General features: G+C 45.3%; 1 protein-coding gene across 1 annotated transcript in view; it reads left to right on the top strand.

The window, feature by feature from the left end:
- The window catches only part of slx4ip (SLX4 interacting protein), a 41,405-nt gene extending 21,791 nt beyond the window's left edge, over positions 1 to 19,614 (top strand). The window contains 9 exon segments of the mRNA XM_065959794.1: positions 6,022 to 6,099; positions 7,953 to 8,134; positions 9,805 to 9,937; positions 17,717 to 17,825; positions 17,922 to 18,093; positions 18,208 to 18,356; positions 18,420 to 18,544; positions 18,547 to 18,629; positions 18,631 to 19,614. Coding sequence (XP_065815866.1) covers positions 6,022 to 6,099; positions 7,953 to 8,134; positions 9,805 to 9,937; positions 17,717 to 17,825; positions 17,922 to 18,093; positions 18,208 to 18,356; positions 18,420 to 18,544; positions 18,547 to 18,629; positions 18,631 to 18,684 — 1,085 coding nt within the window. The 3' untranslated portion in view covers positions 18,685 to 19,614.
- The last annotated feature ends 272 nt before the right edge of the window (positions 19,615 to 19,886 follow it).

The following is a 19,886-nucleotide window of genomic DNA, read 5'->3' as shown; positions in this document are numbered from 1 at the left end:
AAATGTTAAATTGAACACTCATGTGCAAATATTGTTTCAGGTGGACGTTGTGCAGGATGATAAGGCACAGCGCGCCGCTACAGCCGTAGTTACAGTTACACACAGAGAGTGATGTCCTTCCAGGAAAGCCCCCACTTACACATGGGTAACTTCCTCAGGCTCGCTCGTCCCTCACCACTCCACCCCTCTCTCTCTCTCTCTCTCTGAGCCCCATCTCTCCACCCACACTCGAGGACAGAGGGAGGGGGTCCACATCAAAGCAGAGATGTCAAAGGAGCAGGAATCTCAGGCACCGATGTCCGACTGTCCTGCTGATTCTAACTCCTGTTCATAAAGGGGTTTGCGTGGGAAGTGAAGTCCTCCTGACACACGGTCACTGCGCTAACATGCACTTCAGAAAAACACGCATAATGGGATAAATCAGGTTACAGCAGGAAATCTGAGAATGTAGTGACATGGTGACTGTAAAAGCTGCGTTTACATGCAGCTGGTCACTAATCAGATTTCTCTCCTTCACTGTGTTTGAAGCAGTGCTGGCATCATGTAGGCGTAATGATGAAATATGACACGGAGAGGCCACTCAGGTTTTCTTTATGGTTAAAACAGTGACTCTATGGGAAAGTGTCTTTATTCAGATATTTTTATTTTGGTTTTAATTAAAGCCATTCTTCTTACACATGGGATTTACATATTTTGCATACATGGACGCATTGCGACAAGTTGTTATCTTTCCCGAGGTCGTCTGATCAGGGTCAGCTTCAGGGTCAGAGACGGGGTCACCTCCTAAACTGTAAAACTGCCTTCCACCAGATCTCAGCGCTGTGAACTCTGTGGTCATTTTTTACAAAGCAGGTTGAAGACCAATTAGTTGACTTGTCTTTGTTTAATTGGTTTGAAGTGGAGCTGCAGTTACGGCTCGATTCAGACACTTCATTGGACCGCTGTCCTCCACGTCCACGGGTAAAAGACAACACAAGGTTCACCCTCGTTTTAGAACGATCTTTATCCACTTGGTGTTTCTCCTCACTCTCATTATATTTTCTCTTCTTTGCTGCTACGTCCACGTCCGTCATATTCACCGCTTTGAATGGCGTCCAATCACTGAATTGTATCCACTCCTAAACTCACCTGCTGCGCTGTCATTGGCTGGAGGAAACACACCAGCTCCGCCCACAAACGTCCCGAGTCAACCAGAACAAATCAGAACAGTAAAATCCAGTCAGAGGACAGAGTCTCTGCAGACACAGTCACCACCACAAATGTACGGAGGCCCAGAAGGGACGATGGAGCAGCTTCACTTTAGGAGAAGTCTGTCTTTTATTTTGAAGGAGGAAGCTGCTGACTCTACCTTTAGATGAAATAGTCGAACCTGAGCAGAGAACTCAGAGTAACCTGGGAGAGACAAAAACGTCACTTAAGGGTTTGTGTTTAATTCCCTGTACCTTCTGTGTTCACACTAATCCAGAAAAGCCTCCATATCACAGCAGAAATTCTTATGGATTCCTGCATGAGTCACAACAGCATGTGCTGCCAGGAATGCGGACGGAGAGGAGAAGTAGGCTGTGTTTTCTAGAGCTGTTTTAATGATCTCCTCAGGATACGACTGAAGTTAATGAAGTCTGTTCCATGGGGGCTTACCTTTGACCCCGGTCTGAATGCTTCTCACCCCATCTTACAGTCCTCCTCACACTGGATGCCTTTTGGTTTGTTGACTTTTCTTTCCTCTCATTGTTTTCCCAGGAAGCAGTGAAAGCTGCAGGGATGTGTGTGTGTGTGCGCGTGTGTGTGTGTGTTCATACTGTACTCTAGCCTTGGCACCAGCCCTGTGGAGGCCGTGTCTCCATTCTGCAGTTATTTTGTGGTATATTACAAGATGGTAGAATACTATCCATACAAGCGGTTACATTATTATCTACCACATTTCTGAAAACATGGCGTGCTAGCTTGTTTACTGTTTGATTTGACCTGTCATAACATTGTTGTGACTTCGGTTTCAAAACAATTAAGCAAGAACATCTTCTCTCGCAGGAGGTACAAACGAAAACCCTGAAAAGTTTCTCCTCTCCTCGTCGGAGAATTGCACCACTGCGGGCCACAGTTTGCTGCAGAAAGAGGCCACTGATTCCCAGAGGAGGAACCAGCAAACTGTTTGTGAGAGAGAAACATGAATGTAAGCTTAGCACGAGAGAACCCGGGCAGAGGGCCAAGAGCAACTCTGCGCTGTGCAGGACGTTATAAAGTTGGAGCAACAGCTGATGTCTCGGGGCACAGCGATGCTCTGGTTCCCAACTCCGTGTCCAGACGTCCCCGTCAAACTTGTCCTGGGAATTGGCGAGCTCAACCCACCAGGGGAAAGCAGTGAGAATAGTTGTGAAGCTTGACATGAGGCTAAAGAGTCTAAAGGACTAAATCAAAGCTTCTAAAAACATATAAAAAGTCATGAATATGTTATGAAGGATACGTGGATCCTGGCCCCTGTTAGACCCAGAATGGGCAGAGAAAACAAAGCAGAGATACAGATCTGCATTCCTCTCTGGATAGACATCCAGCATTACATGATTACTGTGACGCTATTAAAAGAATAACAGAATGTTTTGATCTCCAATAAAGGAACGCTGATTTAGTTAACTACAGGCATGCTCATCATACCAAACTGTGTGCTCATTTCCCTCTGGGTCTATTTATCTTCATGCTCAACAAATAATAAATGGTGAAAGACTCGATAGACATTCAGGGAGGTGGGCACCCCTGTAGTGTAAGTACCTAACATTAGCTGCTGAAAGTCAGACTTATAGGTCGTTCACACCTGCAGAAAACTTCCTGAAAACCTCGAAGAGCGTCATGTGATCACTCAAACATCTGAATGTTTCTCTCTTCACTCTGAGCGTCATGTGATCACTCAAACACCTGAATGTTTCTCTCTTCACTCTGAGCGTCATGTGATCACTCAAACATCTGAATGTTTCTCTCTTCACTCTGAGCGTCATGTGATCACTCAAACATCTGAATGTTTCTCTCTTCACTCTGAGCGTCATGTGATCACTCAAACATCTGAATGTTTCTCCTCCAGCCTCCTCGTGTTTATTCTGCAGAAAGTCAGAGTGAGCTGATGTGAGAACACAGCAGGATATAATCAGGAGAATTCACCTGGAGCCAGTGGGAGGAGCCAGTGGGAGGAGCCAGTGGGAGGGGCCAGTGGGAGGGGGTGGTGACCTTTATTCCCTGTGATCGCTGCACGACCATAGACTGTCTGCACGCCACCTCTACCATCTCCGTGCTCTAATCAACCTGCTGCTGCATGTTTCCTGTTCTCCAGGATGTTCTTCTCCTCTCTTTACTTCACATTGAGATTCATTGATACAAACACACATATTCTCATTATAGCGTCGTATAGAGGACTCTGTTGCTGCGTCTGCTACTTCCTCGTTCTTTTTTTATGTCCCGTCTTACCTCAGGAGACCCCCCCCCCCCCCCCCCCCCCCCATCTGACAGAGATAGTCTCCTGCTGTGAGGTGCGTGTGTGAACAACCAAGTCAGGAGGACATTTTGAATTTCCCTCGGGATCAATAAAGTATCTAACTATCTATCGATCGATATAAGGAGCAGAAATTATCAGGAGTGCAGATGTGCTTTAAAGTTTTGTGTGTGCATGATGGCTGCACTCCCTGCACCTGTTTGGAGCGTCGCCTGTGAATGCCCTCACTAATGAACGCTACGTGATCGCAAAATGAAATATGCACATTTCATTGAATTTTAAAACTTTATTTCAGCCTCGATAATCATCGAAAAAAGAGCACAAATAAAACGACAACAGAATAATTATTAGTAAAAGATGATGTTGTCACATGGTTTTAGATCGTCTTCAGGTAAAATCACACTGTAGACCTGATTACCCCCCCATTCCCCCGCTGGCCTGCACTCACACTGCTCCAGGACCCACCGGGTCTGAGCACAGTGACCTCTGTGACACATGCATGATGGTTGATGGTATGTCATATTGTATGTCATAAAATATAATAACCTTTGATTTCTCACAGTTCAATATTCAGTTACATAACTTTATTTCTACAGATTTATTCTTAGTTAGTCTAATGCTAATGCTAATGCTAGCATCCAGCCAAGAGCACAGAAAAGAGAAAGAGGAGGCGGGGCCATGAATCACTGACCAGTGGACTTTAAGTGTTTACCTGTGGCAAACTGTCTCTGTAATTGCACACCATTATCCACAGAATCTGAAGACTGCTTCTTTTTGAAGAGGATAATGAGCGGCTTCGAGTCGCTGCTGAGATCCCATCAGCCGGCAGGGAGAGGGGGAGTGTTCACAGAGGCCCCCCCTCACACTCGTTTGTGGGCCCACGCTGTTAACGCGCTGTCTGCTCTGTTATGCTCAGTGTGGAGTATTTATCTGAGGCGCAGGTCGACTCTTAGCAGAGGCTTGTCCGAGTTCCTCCGAGTCTTATTGACGAGTGACTGTCAGGGTAAACGAGTAAACACGTCTGAAGTGTCAGCGATGAAGACAGCCTCGTGTTTGAGTTTGATGAGCGTGCAGTCTGACATTATCCAGGGAGTGAGAGGTCAGGATTTTCTCAAACTATGGAGGACATGTAATCCTTTAATTGAACCTAAAATTCAGAAATCCCCACGGTTAGCAGTTAACGAGTTTTTCACACGACAGCAACACGAGGAGGCCTGAAGAGAAGAAGACAAAGCCGAGGTGGAGGGTTTAGTTTTGCAGCATCAAGAAGAGAAAAAGTGTAATTTAAGAGGAGAGAGCTCCGTTTGCTTCCCAGCACTGTTGTCTTGTTTACAAAGAACAACTAGATAGCGTGTTAGCCAGCCTCTCGCTTTAAGTCAACAAATTCCTCCCAGATTAGGCAACAGGCCGCTGTTTCTGCCCAGCACATCTTACATAGCATGACAAACATTCCAGGACAAATAGAGCAGAGGCCCGGGCCCGACTGGGAGGTCAAAAAATGAAAACACGATGAAGAGTCTCTCACTCCATGAGAGTCATGAGATTAAAGTTTGATTTGAACAAGTTAAAAAAGTGATCATAATAATTTGTCCTTTATTGATCCCGTGAGGGGAAATTCAGTTTTACACTCTGTTTAGTGAACATGCCACACAAACATGAACAAACAGGATCCTATGGGGGTATAAGATGACATGAAGCAAAGAAATGATCACAACACTTCACGATTTGATTTACATATTTGAAAGAAAATGAAGTATAAATGTATTAAATCCCCGTTTTAATGAGGGTGGTGTCACATTAAGGACCCGGTCCAGATCTGAGTACACTTGACCCAAAGTCCGGTTCATTTGATCAGTGTGAAGACATACGTACCGCTGAGTCCGATTGAAGAGGTGGCCTCCAGCATGTGTACTCCAGTACTGTCGACAAGAAATGTGAATGCAAACCGTGCTCAAACCAGGAAGTGGACCGCCATATAACGTGATTCTAAACGTCCTCCTGTCGCTTCAAAAACCGTCATATCCGTGCAGCACGGCGCCGTTTCATCCTCTGAGCTGCACGGGTAGATGTGGACGCAGGAAGAGGGTCGATGTTGTCGTCTCAGAAACAACAAAAACATCCACAGTTAGCAGGATGGACTCAGCCTAGCGAGTGGTTGCCATGGTTACTTCTTCTTGGAGGATTTGCAAACCGTCTCTGTGCATCGGAGTCAGTTGCGAGGGGGAAACAGAGCCAGCTGTTCATCATCCTTTTTATTAGATCAAATTTTTTAACTTTGGTTTGTGTTTTTATTTAACGCTCTCTCAGAGTTTGGATAACATTTGCATGGCCAAGAAAATGATTTGATTACGAACAGTGGCTGTTTTGTGTCGCGGCGGTAAACTGAGTAAACGTTATTAGCGTATCAGGAGGTTAACACAAAGCGAGCACACATCATGCAGAGAGATCCCAGCCCAAAAATATCCACTGGTGTCAGCACTGGAAGATTTAAAACCATGATAGTTAAAGTATGTTTCTAACTCTTCTCTTCTTCTGTGGTTTTTTAGGGGAACGCTTCAGCCTGGTGGCCAACTTCCTGAAGAGGCACTTCAACCTCCGCTGCATCGTCAAGCAACGCTATGGGGGTACGTACTTCATCTTTCCCACAGAAAGATCAAGTCATCTGTGCTGTGCACGTTGACCTTTCTCCCCCTCACTTGTTTTTTAACGTCCTGTCTCTACCTGCTCCGAGTATTCCTGAGAACACGTGGCCATTAAGTGGCTCCCCTGAGAGGCTGCTGAGAGTGGGAGATTGGAGGGCAGTGAGAATCTATCTCCACGGCTCATCTAGTGCCTGTGACCCTTGGCCACCTTTTCATGGGACCAACATGGTTCTCTTCCTGTCAGTAAAGTTAATATCTGCTCCCTGAGGGGGCCGGGACGTTCAGGCTGCTCTGACCTGCTGCAGACTGAGACCACGGCTTTCTCTCAGCAGGTCCCTCGCACAAGTCAAATCAGACCCAGCCTCCTGGGGTCAAAGGGCGTGTCATTTGGTCCACTAAGTTAACTTTACCTCGTGTTTATGTCATGTAAAAAATTATTACAGAAGCTCTAAAACAGATGGTTGAACGTCTTTATTCTGAGTGCAAAAAAACGCTTTGCTACCCAACAAGTCCACTTTATCCTGGGAATACCGGTTGCTGTATTTTGTGCCACTTCTAAATGTTTCAGTTTGAAACAGTACATTTTGCTCCTGTTATTTCCATTTCCATCTATATTAAAAAGGAAGTAATCTTCAGAAAAGGTAAAGGGGTAATAATGGATTTGAAGTGTCTAAAAATGTAAATTCTGGTTGGCGTTTTTTGTTTTGGATTTTGAAAATTTCAAAAAATCAGAGAATCGAAAAAGACCAAGTACTTTGACTTTTCTGAAGTTCACTGATTTACACAAGTTTTCATAAAGTGCAGCGGCTTCCCCTCATTAGGGAATCATTTCATTTCATCCTACAGCACAAAAAATGTTAAATTAAACTTCAAACGGACAGTTTTTTGTTAAAATCTCAGATTATTACCTGTGTGTATAAAACATGGACGTAGTCTCAGTGACAGATTTCTGAAGAGGCGTTATGAAGCCTGACGATGGAGGTTGCCATATTTTCTAAAGATTTATTTTTTGTCTTTTTGTGCCTTTATTTTAGAGATAGGACAGTGGATAGAGTCAGAAATCAGGGAGAGAGAGAGAGAGGGGAATGACATGCAGGAAAGAAGCCACGGTCGGATTTGAACCTGGGCCGCCCGCTTGACGTACAGCCTTCATACATGGGGTGTGCGCACTAACCACTGCACCACCAGCGTCCCAGAGGTCAGATTATTTGAAAAGCTGCCTCTATCTCATGAGCAGTTTCCACAGGACCTGCACCTCTACACAGAAGCTACAGTTCTATTTCAACAGTTTGAAAAAAGGCCGTTTCATCTGCACATGAAGGAAGCTTCTTTTTTCATCAATACTTCCGGCGTCATGATGCACGCGACCATGCACAGGAGAGAGAGGGCGAACGTCCTCTTTTTATACGCTTTATAACAGGACATAAGTCATAAAGTTCCCAACTGGGCCGTCCAGTTCAGAAGACAAGTCGGGGTTAGCTGGATTTATTATCATGACATAATGGATGTTTAAAGTGTTGTCTTTGTAAATGATCTTTGCCTTTGAAGTCTTTGAAAAGCAGTGAAATGACTCCCAGGAGCCGCCATCAACATCACATTTTCTAATATTTCATACTGCTTACGCGGCTCATAAAGCGAAGCAATTATCTGTAAACTATCATTTCCCCCCCCCCCCCCCCACCCCCACCCCCCGATCTGAGGGGTCGTAAATACTTGGTGTTTTGTAGATGTGAATTCAGACCTCCACCACATTTCCCTCGCTCCGTCTTGTACTCGTAATTAGAGGTGAACCCTGATATTAACTGAGCATGGTTCTGCGTTGTCTCCGCCTGCAGATCTGCGTGTCTTTCCTGAACGCTATGTTGTGTGTGCGAGCTGTCCGGAGGATGCCTCAGCGCTCCGTGGAAACCTGAGCCCGGCCGCGGTGAGTGCTGTTTATACTCCTCTATTTCCTCTTCCAGTCGCCTGGCAGATCCGTCCTGCTCTGTGTGTTATTATAGGGATGTGTTGCCAAATGGTGCACTCACTTTGTATATGCTGATGTGTTTACGTGCAGGGTGGGGGGGCGGGCTTTTCAGGGACCTTGTGAGGGGGGGGGGGGGGGGGGGGAGTCCAAAGCTGCAGAGTCATCGTCCTCCTGCTCACACATTCTGCCAGGTCGACTCCAGTTGAACACTTTTCTGCCCTTTTTTAGACCAACTCAAACATGACCTTGTTGTTAACCTCAACGTTAACGGGCGGTCACAAAATATCGCCAAAAATAATCGTTCACATTATGAGAACGTCGTGCTACTTTCACAAGAGATCTGTTTTGGCAAAAATGAAACAAGGAAAACCAAAAAGCTTTCAACTAAAGCCCTTAAAAGCTTGTTGTGGGAAAATGTGAAGTCGCTCTTTTCTTTCTTCAAAACACAGATTTCATCTTCTTTCAGAATCCTGATTCTATTGTTTGAAACACATCAGACCAAAGACTCAGGATTACCCAACAAGATACAGGAAGTGGATCAGGCCCAGATTTTAGGGGGGTGCAGCAGCTACAGGGACCTGGCGTAGGTGTTATTGATCCCTCATGTGGTGCCCGGTGAACAGACTGGTCACTTGCACCTGGACAGCTGTGGGTCAGTTTGTAGAGTTGGCCGTCTCCTTAGCGTGAGGTCGGGGGTTCGATCCCCAGCTCCTGCAGCCACATGTTGATGTGTCTTTGGGCAAAGATTTGCGCCCGCTGCCTCGTTGGCGGTGTATGAATGTGTATGTATAGGATTTGTTACTTCTCCTCTGTCGCCCCCCGGTGGTGGAACGAACTACCAAACTCCATTTGATCTTCAGAGTCCCTCTGCACCTTTAGGAAAAAGCTAAAGACCCAGCTAACAAACAACCCCCCCCCCCCCAAAAAAAAACAACAAAGAAATGAACACAAACAACAAAGGAAATCAGACGTCAGAATCCACTATGAGAACCTTAACATCTAAAGAACCAAAACATCATGAGAACCAGTCCATGTTTTTGTTTATTGGACATTCATTTGAAAAATTGACGTCTTGCTGAATTGCAGAAAGCTTGATTCATTATGAGAATGTTGCCTGACATTATAAATCAAGAAGTAATTTCCTTTACCTGTTTTTTTGGGGGGATTTTTTTTGTTTTGCAACCAGTGCAGTTGCCCCCTGCTGGCTGTTAGAGAGAATGCAGGGTTCTCTCAGGCGTTGACTTTCTTCTTCTTCTTTCTTCTTTTCAGTCTACGGTCACCTGTTTGATTGGACTCTGATAACGTTGTGTTCAGTGGATATTTCCCTGCTGTGAACATCGTGTTGTTCTCTTGTCATAAGACCTTCTTCTGTAGATGTTCTATTCACGTCTCAGACGACCATCCTGCGGACAGAGCTCATCTGATCCAGAACTCCCTGGAGAATCCTGGGAAACGATGGTGCAGCTTTTCACCTTGGCACTCACATCAAGGACCGACATCTCTCCCATCCCATGATCAGTCGCCTGCTGGTTTTTCTACTGGGGAGTTTTTCCGCTATTGTTTCCCCCTTACAAACGCCTCTCCACAGTTTGGCGTCCAATGAAAGCAGCGATTGTAATATTTTTACTTGAGCAACACAGTCGTCAGTGAAAAGTTCAGATTGTGTAACCAATTTTTCCAGTTCAAGGAGGCATTGCTGTCGATGGCGTTCCTCTCCTCAGGATGTGGTTCTCTCTGGGCTCATACAGTACAAGCAGAGGGAATTGGAGGGTGGGAGTCTTGTGGTGGAGCTCTCACTAGCCCGAACCTCGAGCGTGGTTTGTAAGGGAAAGATACCAGACAGCACGGCTGAAGGTTCTCGCATGACAAAAACACCAATTTGTTTACATCGCTCTCTCTCTTCTTGTTTGTCAGAGAGAGAAATGTTTAACAGAAAAAGTTGCCAAGTCCTTAAAGTGAATGAAAACTGTTATGATGTTGGTCAAGAGCAATGTAAGGCATAATAACATTGCTGTCTGAAAATGATTGGCTCTATTGAGTTTAATGTCAAGTTTCCTCATACGTTAAAGAGGAGGTGGTTTAATCCCTCAGCTCCTGACAGCACGAGCCTGCTGGTTCCCCTGTATGTAGGGAGGATTGTTAGGGTTCAGTCCGTGTGACTTATTTCACAAAAATCCTGAACCGCAGTGGAAATGAAGACTCATCAAATTTTCACTTCTCACAAGGTCAGGGGGTTATGTTGTGAGGGAACTAAGGTGACATCATGGTTGGCCTTTTGTCCTGTGAAAGCCAACGTTTCCCTCCCACACTCCGCATGCTGTACGTCTCCTGTACTCTGTGAACTCTTATTAGTCATATTTTCAGCTGTGGTTCAGTTGAAAAGGACATGGTGAGATTTAGTCATTTCCAGTCGTGGCCAACAAGCAAGGACACCAATTATTGTTGATTTTGGTACTTGGGGCTTCAGTTTGTAGATGTTGGTAAATGTTTTCACCAAGCTGCAACCTCTGGTCTTGAAAAATGAAGCCAATGCGGAAGAAGTGCAAAATTCTTGCAGTTTGTCGAGTGTCCGCTTGAGGCAGGCTCCAGGAACACAGGAAGTCACATTCACATGACTGGCAAAAAACCCCAACGTTTTACAGCATAATAAACATGTTTACAGCCTGGTTCAAAATAACAAACACGTCTGATTAGATATTTCAACAAAGTTGAAAATAAAAGTGTTTAAAGCCGTTTCAAACTGCATAACCTTAAGCCAGATTTCAAGGCTTTTTTATGTAAAAGTACAGACATAGTAGAACTTCTGACACCATCAGGCTTGGGTTTACACATAGTGAAGTCTATCAGTTTCCTGTCATGCCTCACGTCTGAGGGGTTAATGTTTTTAAATCTGAACTTTTAACAGCCTCATTTATTCCGTTGCAACCTAGAAACCCAGATTCATCTGTTGCTCTGAGAGTCGGGGGCTACATTAGGAAGAGACCGTGGGAATCAATCACAAGGCATCTCCTCGACAGTGTTTTTATTTCTCCTTGACATTTGAAGATTCATGTCCTTCTAAAAAAAAAAAAAAAATCTCCTCTTGTGAGTCAGCAGCGACAGTGTGGAGGGCAGCATGGGAAGGAAGAAACCAGTGTTTAGGATTGTGGCCGTTGTTTTCTAGTCAGGCGCAGAGTGGGCAGCTGAGGTGAGTGGCGTGCTGGGCTGCAGAAGTTTGGATCAAAGGCAGAGCAGATGTGTTTCCAGCCCCCCCCCCGGACGAGTCTGTGTGTTTACTCATGACCTCAACGCGCCTCTATTCCTCACAGCTCGCATCGGGCTAGCAGCAGAGCTTTCCCAAGCGTCCAGCGTCTGCTGATCTCTACTCTCCTCTGACACCAAATACCCGCCAATCGTCCCGCACAGAACACGTTTGCGTCCCATCGTTTCATCCCGCCTTAATCTGCTTTCAATGATTTCCACAAAATGACTCCAAACAGTTAACAGCTTGTCTTAATCTCTACACATGGGTGTATCCAGAAACATTTCATTGTTCAGGGATAAGAAGTGTCCTCTATTTTAAGTATGTGCCCATGCATGTTTGTTGACTTTGTTGCGAGGAAGATGTGGTGAGCTTAGACAAACAGGGCATGATTCCTGTGTGGGACCCGGGGAGGGGCGGGGTTTACTCTGCAGGAGGTTATTTTTTGCCCTGACAGTTCAGATGTGTTGATGTTTCCTGGTGCCAGTTTAAGGATTTTGTATACTTAGCTGAGCCATAACAAAGCTGTTCAAAAGGCTTACCAGGACAGAAAAGAATAATTCCACTTTATAACAAATACTTCAAACATTTCAAGTGGAATGATTCATTGCTTTTGCGATGGATGATTGAGTAACTGGCTTTAAACGATGGCATCTTGCTGGTTTTGTGTGTTAGGTGAGCTACAAAGGACGGAGTAAATCCAAAAACAAACAATCTGGCTCCCACTGTGGAACATCACAAGCAAACACAGTTGATGGTTGATTGGAGCTTTCAGTGCCGGCCTGTTTTCTGACTAGTCGACTTATTTTTTTCTTCCTGGAATTCCTCATGTTTGAACTCCAGCTTGGAGTTTGCAATGCCTCTCTTGGGACTCTCTTTGGCCCTTAATAAGTCTGTTGAATAAAGTACAAAATGCATGGTCATCAAGCTGCAAGAAGCATGCTATGAGCTCCTGAATGTTAGCTTTCTTGCAGAATATATATTATGAACCTCTATGTTAAGTCATCCTCTAAACAGAAGAGGCTGTATCTGTGCTTTACTTTCATGTGCAGCTGCAAAGGTAACCCACTTAATCTCCTTATTTGTGTCTTAGCCTGATCTTAAACGGCAGCGACTGTATTTTATGGAGCCTGTGGCTGCTTATCTTTTGAAGTTGTCTCCAGGAGTCATTAGGAGTTAAGGCAAACTTCTGTAAGAGTCTGCACCGGTATCATTTTAAAACCGAGTGATTCATTCACTGCGCTCTCCTCGCCCTCATTTCGGCAGTTTATCTCTTATAATCTGACATCCAGATGTGCTTGTCTTGTTGCAGCTCCCGTGGTGGAGCCGTGTTGTTCTGGAGGCTCCGGGGCCGGGGAGGGCACTGTTCCTCTCTGCTCTACGTGTTGCATCATGAGAAGTGTTGTGCAGCTTTGTGTGGGGGCGAACAGACTGGCTGGCGGCAGGGGGGGTAAACCCTTGTTGCAGAGAGAGAGAGAAAGAGAGAGAGAGAGAGAGAGAGAGAGAGAGAGAGAGAAAGAGAGAGAGAGAGAGAGAGAGAGAGAGAGAGAGAGAGAGAGAGAGAGAGAGAGAGAGAGAGAGAAGAGAGAGAGAGAAGAGAGAGAGAGAGAGAGAGAGAGAGAGAGAGAGAGAGGTGGTTGTGGTGGCGGCGGCTGGTAGAAATTCTTATTCACCACCACCCCTCCCTCCTGTTACATGGGACACTTTCCAGCTATTGGGAGTTTGCATCATTCCGAACAAGATTAGGCCAGCTTGGTTCCCACACAATGCTTACAGTTTAATCCAGATAGAGTGATATTTGTAATGTTCATGCACCTTCTCTCTCTCTCTCTCTCTCTGCCTTTAATGTCAAGAGTCTAGTAGCTATATGCAGAATATCCAACCCCTGGACCCTTGAACATCATGATTCATGCCTTACTCTCTCTCATCGCTCTGTTCTTTCTGTCCCTCCTTCCTCCTCTCGCTCTTTTGAAGTCGTGCGACAGGAACAGAACAGCACTAAACTTTCCCAGAGATCCTCCCCTCGGCTCCCTGTTGATTCTTCTTCTTTCAAGTTCACTTTCAAACAGCATTAATTCAAATCTCAACCAAAAGAGAATACACATCAAGGCTCTACAATGCAAATGACAAGCACCCACACCTTTCTCAGAATTGTTGTTGTTGTTGTTGGGGTGGGTGTGGGTGTGTGAGTGCGTAGGCAAATGCAGATTTTTTTATGTGTGTCACTGTCCCAAATCCAAATCCAAGGCTAGCTGCAGCTCCAGACATGAGAGAGTGTAAAGTCTGAACTTCTGCCCACACTGTGGCACGACTCCCTCTCTGCACAAAGGGCAGCCTGTGGAGGACATCCTGTGTGGGGATTCTTGTGTTTGTGGGCATGCTGGAGAGACTGTGGAGGTCAAGCAACATGACTCTGGGAGGGGCGGGGGCGGGTGCCTCTTCTTTTGTTGTGCCTCCCCTTTAACGCTCTCATTTCTATTCTTCATTCTGTTGTATCTTGTCCCTTGTTTCCTCGTCATCTCCGCCCACTTCCTTGTCGCTCAGCCTCCTGAATCAATCCCCTCCCTCACCTCCGTCTGGCCTCGTTATCCCGTCCACACCGCAGTGCTGTTGCATGGTCTCGAGCTTTGCCCCAGTTTGTCTTTGCAGCATGAGAAACTGAATTCTTCTCTCTTGGGTGTCAGGTCAACTGTTGTCATTGGTATCATGACAGAAGAAGTGGGAGAGGACGTTAATGGGTTTTTTTTCTCCGTGCTCACAGGAACTGGTGGATGCCAAACTTACCACATTGGTTTTCCCCCTCTAAGAGTTCACATTGATCATTTCACCAAACAGTTTATGGAAAAGTAACGATCTGAAAATGGCTGATTTTAAATAAACATTGTGGACGTAACCTCAAATTTTCCAACATTTAACTTCTGTCTGGTTGTGTTTTCCCACTGCAATAGGCTGCTAGTGACAGGGCTCTCATGTCGGTTCATCCACCACCTCGGACCCAACTATTACAGCTCCAACAACTGCTTGATGGCTGAATTTGGGTAAAGTGGATAAACTCAAATACTTGAGTGAATCTGTGACCTTTTATCTTACGTCACCAGCACGTTAGAACTCTGACTTACATATCAAACATTTCAGTATTTACTCCATGGATTGGCAAAATATTTGGTGCAGACACTCCTAATCCCCACAGGATACACCTCCCTGACTTTTGGTTTCTTGACTTTACTGCCAGCGTCCCAGAGGGTTGATATTCAGGCTTAAGGAGTGACATTTTTCTCTGGAATGGTTTGCTATCATCTGTCACATTTTTATATTTGAAGGCTTTATTTAGATTGGACAGTGAAGACATTTTGTGAGGAAAGAGTAGGGAACAATGTGGCTAAAGTTGATGGTTGGTCTCGAACACCGGATGGCCGCGCCAATCGTGGCCTCTGCACGTTGGGTGCATGCTCATCCGTCCAAAAAATAATTATTTAACCCAAATGTTTGTTTAACCCAAATGTTTGGTTTGGACCAAATATCTGCAACATCCTCAGCTACACTTTGTGTTTTGTGCTCATTAGTTGTGCTAATGTTGGAGAACTTTGTACACATCATACCTGCAAAACATCAGCATGTAAGTATTTTAATTGTGTGCAATGTTAGCATCCTTACCAACACTGCACCCAATAGCTGTTAGCATTCCCAAAGCCCCTAAAAGCCCTAATAGGCTATACCAGGTCACCAGTCAGCCAATGGTCCAAGTCTGTGGTCTGACATATTGAAGTACATCGCCTGCCTGTACATTAACCTTTCTTCCTACTCAAGCAAAAAAGTGTTAGCACTGCTAATGTTAGCCACACTCGACCAAACCAAATTTCATTGTTTACCAACAAACAATTTCAAAAAAACTTTGCTAAATTGTGATTGATTTCTGATTGTTTTCTCACCTTTAGACCAGCAGGTTAGTGATAATATGAATTTGTTTTTAAAGGCAAAGTCAGTAGAAATATTTGTAATCACGACAATCAAACTGGGCCCCTCCCCCAGAAGCCCCGCCCCCTGCAGGACGTAGTGTGGACGTTTACTGCTTGTACCAATACTGCAAGCTAACTCACGCTAGCACAGGCTAACCGCCGGTTACTTTACTTTAGGAGAAGTCTGTATTTTATTTTGAAGGAGGAAGCTTCTGACTCTTTGACGAACTAGGTAATTAGCGAGGAACATCCCTACACAGTTGTGATCAATGATTATCAGAAAATGGTTGACTTACACTTTTTTATCATAGCAGTTTGAATATCTTCAGTTTTTTACTGACCCATCAGGTGCAACGCATCATTCAGGCTCTAGTCGCCGTCTTTGATGAATGTTTGCCGTGTCGTTCCTCTTACCACTTTAAAACTCAAGTATTGAATCTATTCACTTGTTTGCTGCTTATTCAGGTTTAATCTCTGAACCAGAGCGACTCAGATACTCCCTCACTTGTGATAACCTGTCAGGCTCTCAACCTTTACTTTCTGCTCAATTTACCACAGGGTCTCTCATAAATCCAGAGTCTGTTTGAGGTCAGCCGAGGAAAGGACCTGTTATTAACCTTCATTAGTGGCCTGTTGAGGGCACATGTTGGTGAGATCCAATCTTTTGGGCCCGCTCCTTGTTCTGCCTCAGAGGTTCCCCTCAGTATGCGGGTATGTTGAACTTTCAACCCTGAGCTAATCGTTGCAGCCAGCTTTGAGTTTACTTTTTAATCTTTAGTGTTAAAGGGTGTAGTGTTTATAGGAGGGATGATTCATCACTTTAAAGTAGACAGAAAGCAAGAAACTGTTAACAATGGGGAGTGATTAGGAGCCTTGCTTTGTTAAGTGATCTTGAAAATTAAATGTTGTTTTCACACATGAACAAAAACTCATGGTTAGCTACTTACATGAATGTAAACAGCCATGTTTTTTTACACACATTTTACTCAGACTTTCTCCTTTCTTAGTTAAATCGGTGTGAGCTGAATTATCCTTCATCAAATCAAAACTGATGAGTCATCAAAACATCCACCCCCCGTACAGTGTGTGTCCATCCAGACATGAGCTAATCACACCTATTTGGTTTTTTGAACCAGGCTGTAAACATGTTCATCTCTGCTGTAAAAACAGGCTTTTTAGAATGGGTGTGTATGTGACTTCCTGTGCTTCTGCAGCCAGCCTCTAGTGGACACTCCAGGAACTGCAGGATTTTACACTTCAGCATCTACAATTCTACAATTCACTTAGCAGACTCTTTTATCCAAAGCGACGTACATCAGAGAGTAAGAACAACACAAGCAAGGATCTAGAAAAAAGGGAACAATGTGAGTAAGAGCAAACGATCAGCTTTGAGTCTGATTGGACACACAGGTGCTGACAGGAAGTTGACCAGAGCAAAGCACAACATTGAGGGCAGTTCTTGAGAGCTCTAATCAGTATAGAAACCATCTTATAAGTCGTCATTATCAAACAAAAACCATCGTCATTACCATCATCATCATCAATGATATGGAGACCATCATCATTAAGTTAGTAGGTATTCATGAAAGAGCTGGGTCTTTAGCTTTTTCTTAAAGTGCAGAGGGACTCTGCAGATCACATGGAGTTTGGAAGTTCATTCCACCACCGGGGGGCGACAGAGGAGAAGAGTCTAGTCAGAGACTTAGGACCCTGTTGTGAAGGTTGGATCAGACGCCTTTCATTGCAGAGTGGTAGCATTGGCTTCATTTTCAACACCAGAGTTTGTTGCACCTTGCTCCCAGCTCCCCACCCCTTCCTCTCCGGTCAGAAACATATATGACCAAGCAACATCACATTTCAGAGTGTGAAAACCGCTGAAGTCAACGAACAATAACGCTTCCCTCCTTTACAAATGTTTTTATCTCATGAGACGTTCTATTTGCTTTTTTTACATGAAGGAGCCTCAGTTGTATTTTTCCTCTGCCTCGCTCCATCATCTCTTAATGATCCCGCTTTAATCTCTGTTTTAACTTGTCAACACAGTTTTAACCATTTAGTAACTGTGCCTCAGGCTGCGAGCTTCACTTTAAACCTCAGACAGCAGAGGAACACGTCACACTCTGACAAGACGCTGATTATTTTTCAAAGCCTTTGAGGTGGTTGCTCCTGACAGCAGTAAGTGAGGGACTAATCCTCTGTGCCATCTGGGGAGTGAGTGAGTGTCTTTAAAGGCGTTATAGAACAACATAAATCATAATTCAGATGATGAGGTAACAGTCTGAACACAGGAGGGTCAATGTTCAGAACCTGATCCTCTGATTATTTTATCTTTTAATTGAATTCATCACATTATCATTGTGGAGAAGACAAATCAAACCTTTCCAGGCGACGCCAGGAATAATACTTCTTTGTGTTGACTCTGTTTGTCCTCCGTAGAGCGAGCAGAAGAACAAAGCAGATCGGAGTATTTTTCCAGAGTGGGAGAAACCCAAGAGCCGTTAAACAGCTCCACAAAAACAAAGAGACTGCACTTCAAAAGATGTAAGTATGCTCTAACGCAGAACCTTTTCCAACCCCCGTCAGTCAAGAGAGGACACTCGAGTATCTGCTCACATCTCGTTTCCTTTTCACTTTTTCTCAGAGCCAAACAAGCCAGTGTCCAACGAGAGCGCTGTGGCTCCAGCACGGGGGAGCGGCTGATGGACCAGAGAGCCTGGCCCAGAAACCAAAGAGGGGAACATAGAGAGTCAGAATTAAGCCCCAAAGAGACTGAGTCCAGCTCTGAAGAGAAGGCGGCAGACCACCAGGAGCCGGTCCCAGAGCCTTAAATGAAGCTGGAGCTCAGATTGTGAAGTGGGGCCAGACCCGGGAGCAGCAGGCTGAGAGTAGTCCTCCAGACAGACCCGACCCACGTGGGGCCTCCATAGCTTCCTGCCAACATGCAATCAGTCAGGAGACAAGCAGGAGCAAGAGGAGCAAGCCGAGTGATCCAGGGGAAGAAGACCCTCACCCGCAGAAGGCCAAGAGGACGTGCCTTGGAAGACCTCCAGCCGCGACGCAGACCCCCTCCAACAAGGCTCCACACAAACACTCAAGCATGACCCTCCTCCTCTGCAGCACCTTCCTCTAGCTGACGCAGAGTCCAAGGATCTCCAGTCTCAGAGTGCAGCAAAACCACAGTGGAAGTGGAGCTGCTTACTCCAGGGAAACGGGCCCAGAGCCCCCCCCTCACAAGCAATAACACGGCACAGACAAACCAAAACAGCTGCCCGCAAGTCTGAGGGGCCTATCTGTCAAGCCTGCATCCTCAGGCTCCTCTATTAGTTCCAGATCCACACTCACAGAGGAAAGGGAGCAAGAATGTGCCCAGAACCTCCAGATTACGACGACAGAAGAGGTCCTGAGGGGAGGAGGGGGGGGGGGGGGGGGCGCCGCGGTACAGTAAAGATGTCTGACGCCACACAGAGATAGAGATGATATTGTGTCAGGCTGCATGTTTACTCCAGATGCATTTTGTACATGTGTCACTTTTTACTGCAACATTTATTCTTTTCACATGTGCTGTACACGCAGAGCCCACACACACACACACACACCACACACACACACACACACACACACACACACACACACACACACACACACACACACACACACACACACACACACACACACACACACACACACACACACACACACACACAGTCTAACACTCCACCCATAAGTAGTGGTGGTCAAGAGAGGCTCGCAAATGAAAGTCAAAACCTTTAATTGGAGTTTAGATTTGGTTCTGTGTGTGAGATTGTGGATTTCAGACAGGCAGGAGCCGAGCAGTACGTCATGGCTCTGAGTCTGAAGCTCTGGCTCCTAAGTGTCTCAAAACTGTCCGGTCTCCCCGCTGAAGCTTGGCGCTGATTGATTGCTCTTTCAGAAATATTTCAGCACCCCGTCTCTCCAAAATGTACTTTTCGTTGTTGCATCTCATCCATACACAATTAGCTCAACGCTAGTTGCTAAGCACCTGAAATGAATCTCTAAATCTGAGTCTTTTCTTTTTTATTGAATTTGAACCCGCAGCGTTGTCGTTGTTTATGAAACAGCAGGATGTCTACAGTATCGCAGGTTAAAATGGAGCTGCTGTCCGTCACCCTTCCAGTCACTCATCATAACCCGGTTTAAACCCCAACATGACCGACTTGATGACATCATGCTGCCTGCAAACATCACCGTGTTTTACTCTCTTGGAAAGTCATTTTAAATTGTAAATAAATTTTGTTTTTCCAGTGAAATAGAATCTCAGAGTCTTTGTAAAAATAATCTGATAACTCTTCCAATAAACTGTAGATCAGCAACACTCCGTCTGGATTGGCTAACGGCCCTGTAGGTTTGGGATTGGCCAGTAGTTTAATGAGTAAGAGTCGACGGTGTCAGCTGACAGCGTTTTGGTCTTCTTGACTTAATCAAGGCAGGTTAATGTCCTAGGTGCTCAAACGACCTCGGCATCAGCTGTTTTGTTGTCGCTGCAGTCTCACTGAGACTGACCAATCAAAATCAAGTACAGGGCGGGACTTCTGGTATCAGCTCTGTCAACAACAATGGCGGAGGA

This window comes from Labrus bergylta, chromosome 10 (genome assembly GCF_963930695.1).
Source record: "Labrus bergylta chromosome 10, fLabBer1.1, whole genome shotgun sequence".
Classification (NCBI taxonomy): Eukaryota; Metazoa; Chordata; class Actinopteri; order Labriformes; family Labridae; genus Labrus; species Labrus bergylta.
The sequence above is the reverse complement of the archived record's forward strand: the minus strand, read 5'-3'. Positions and strand labels throughout refer to the sequence as shown.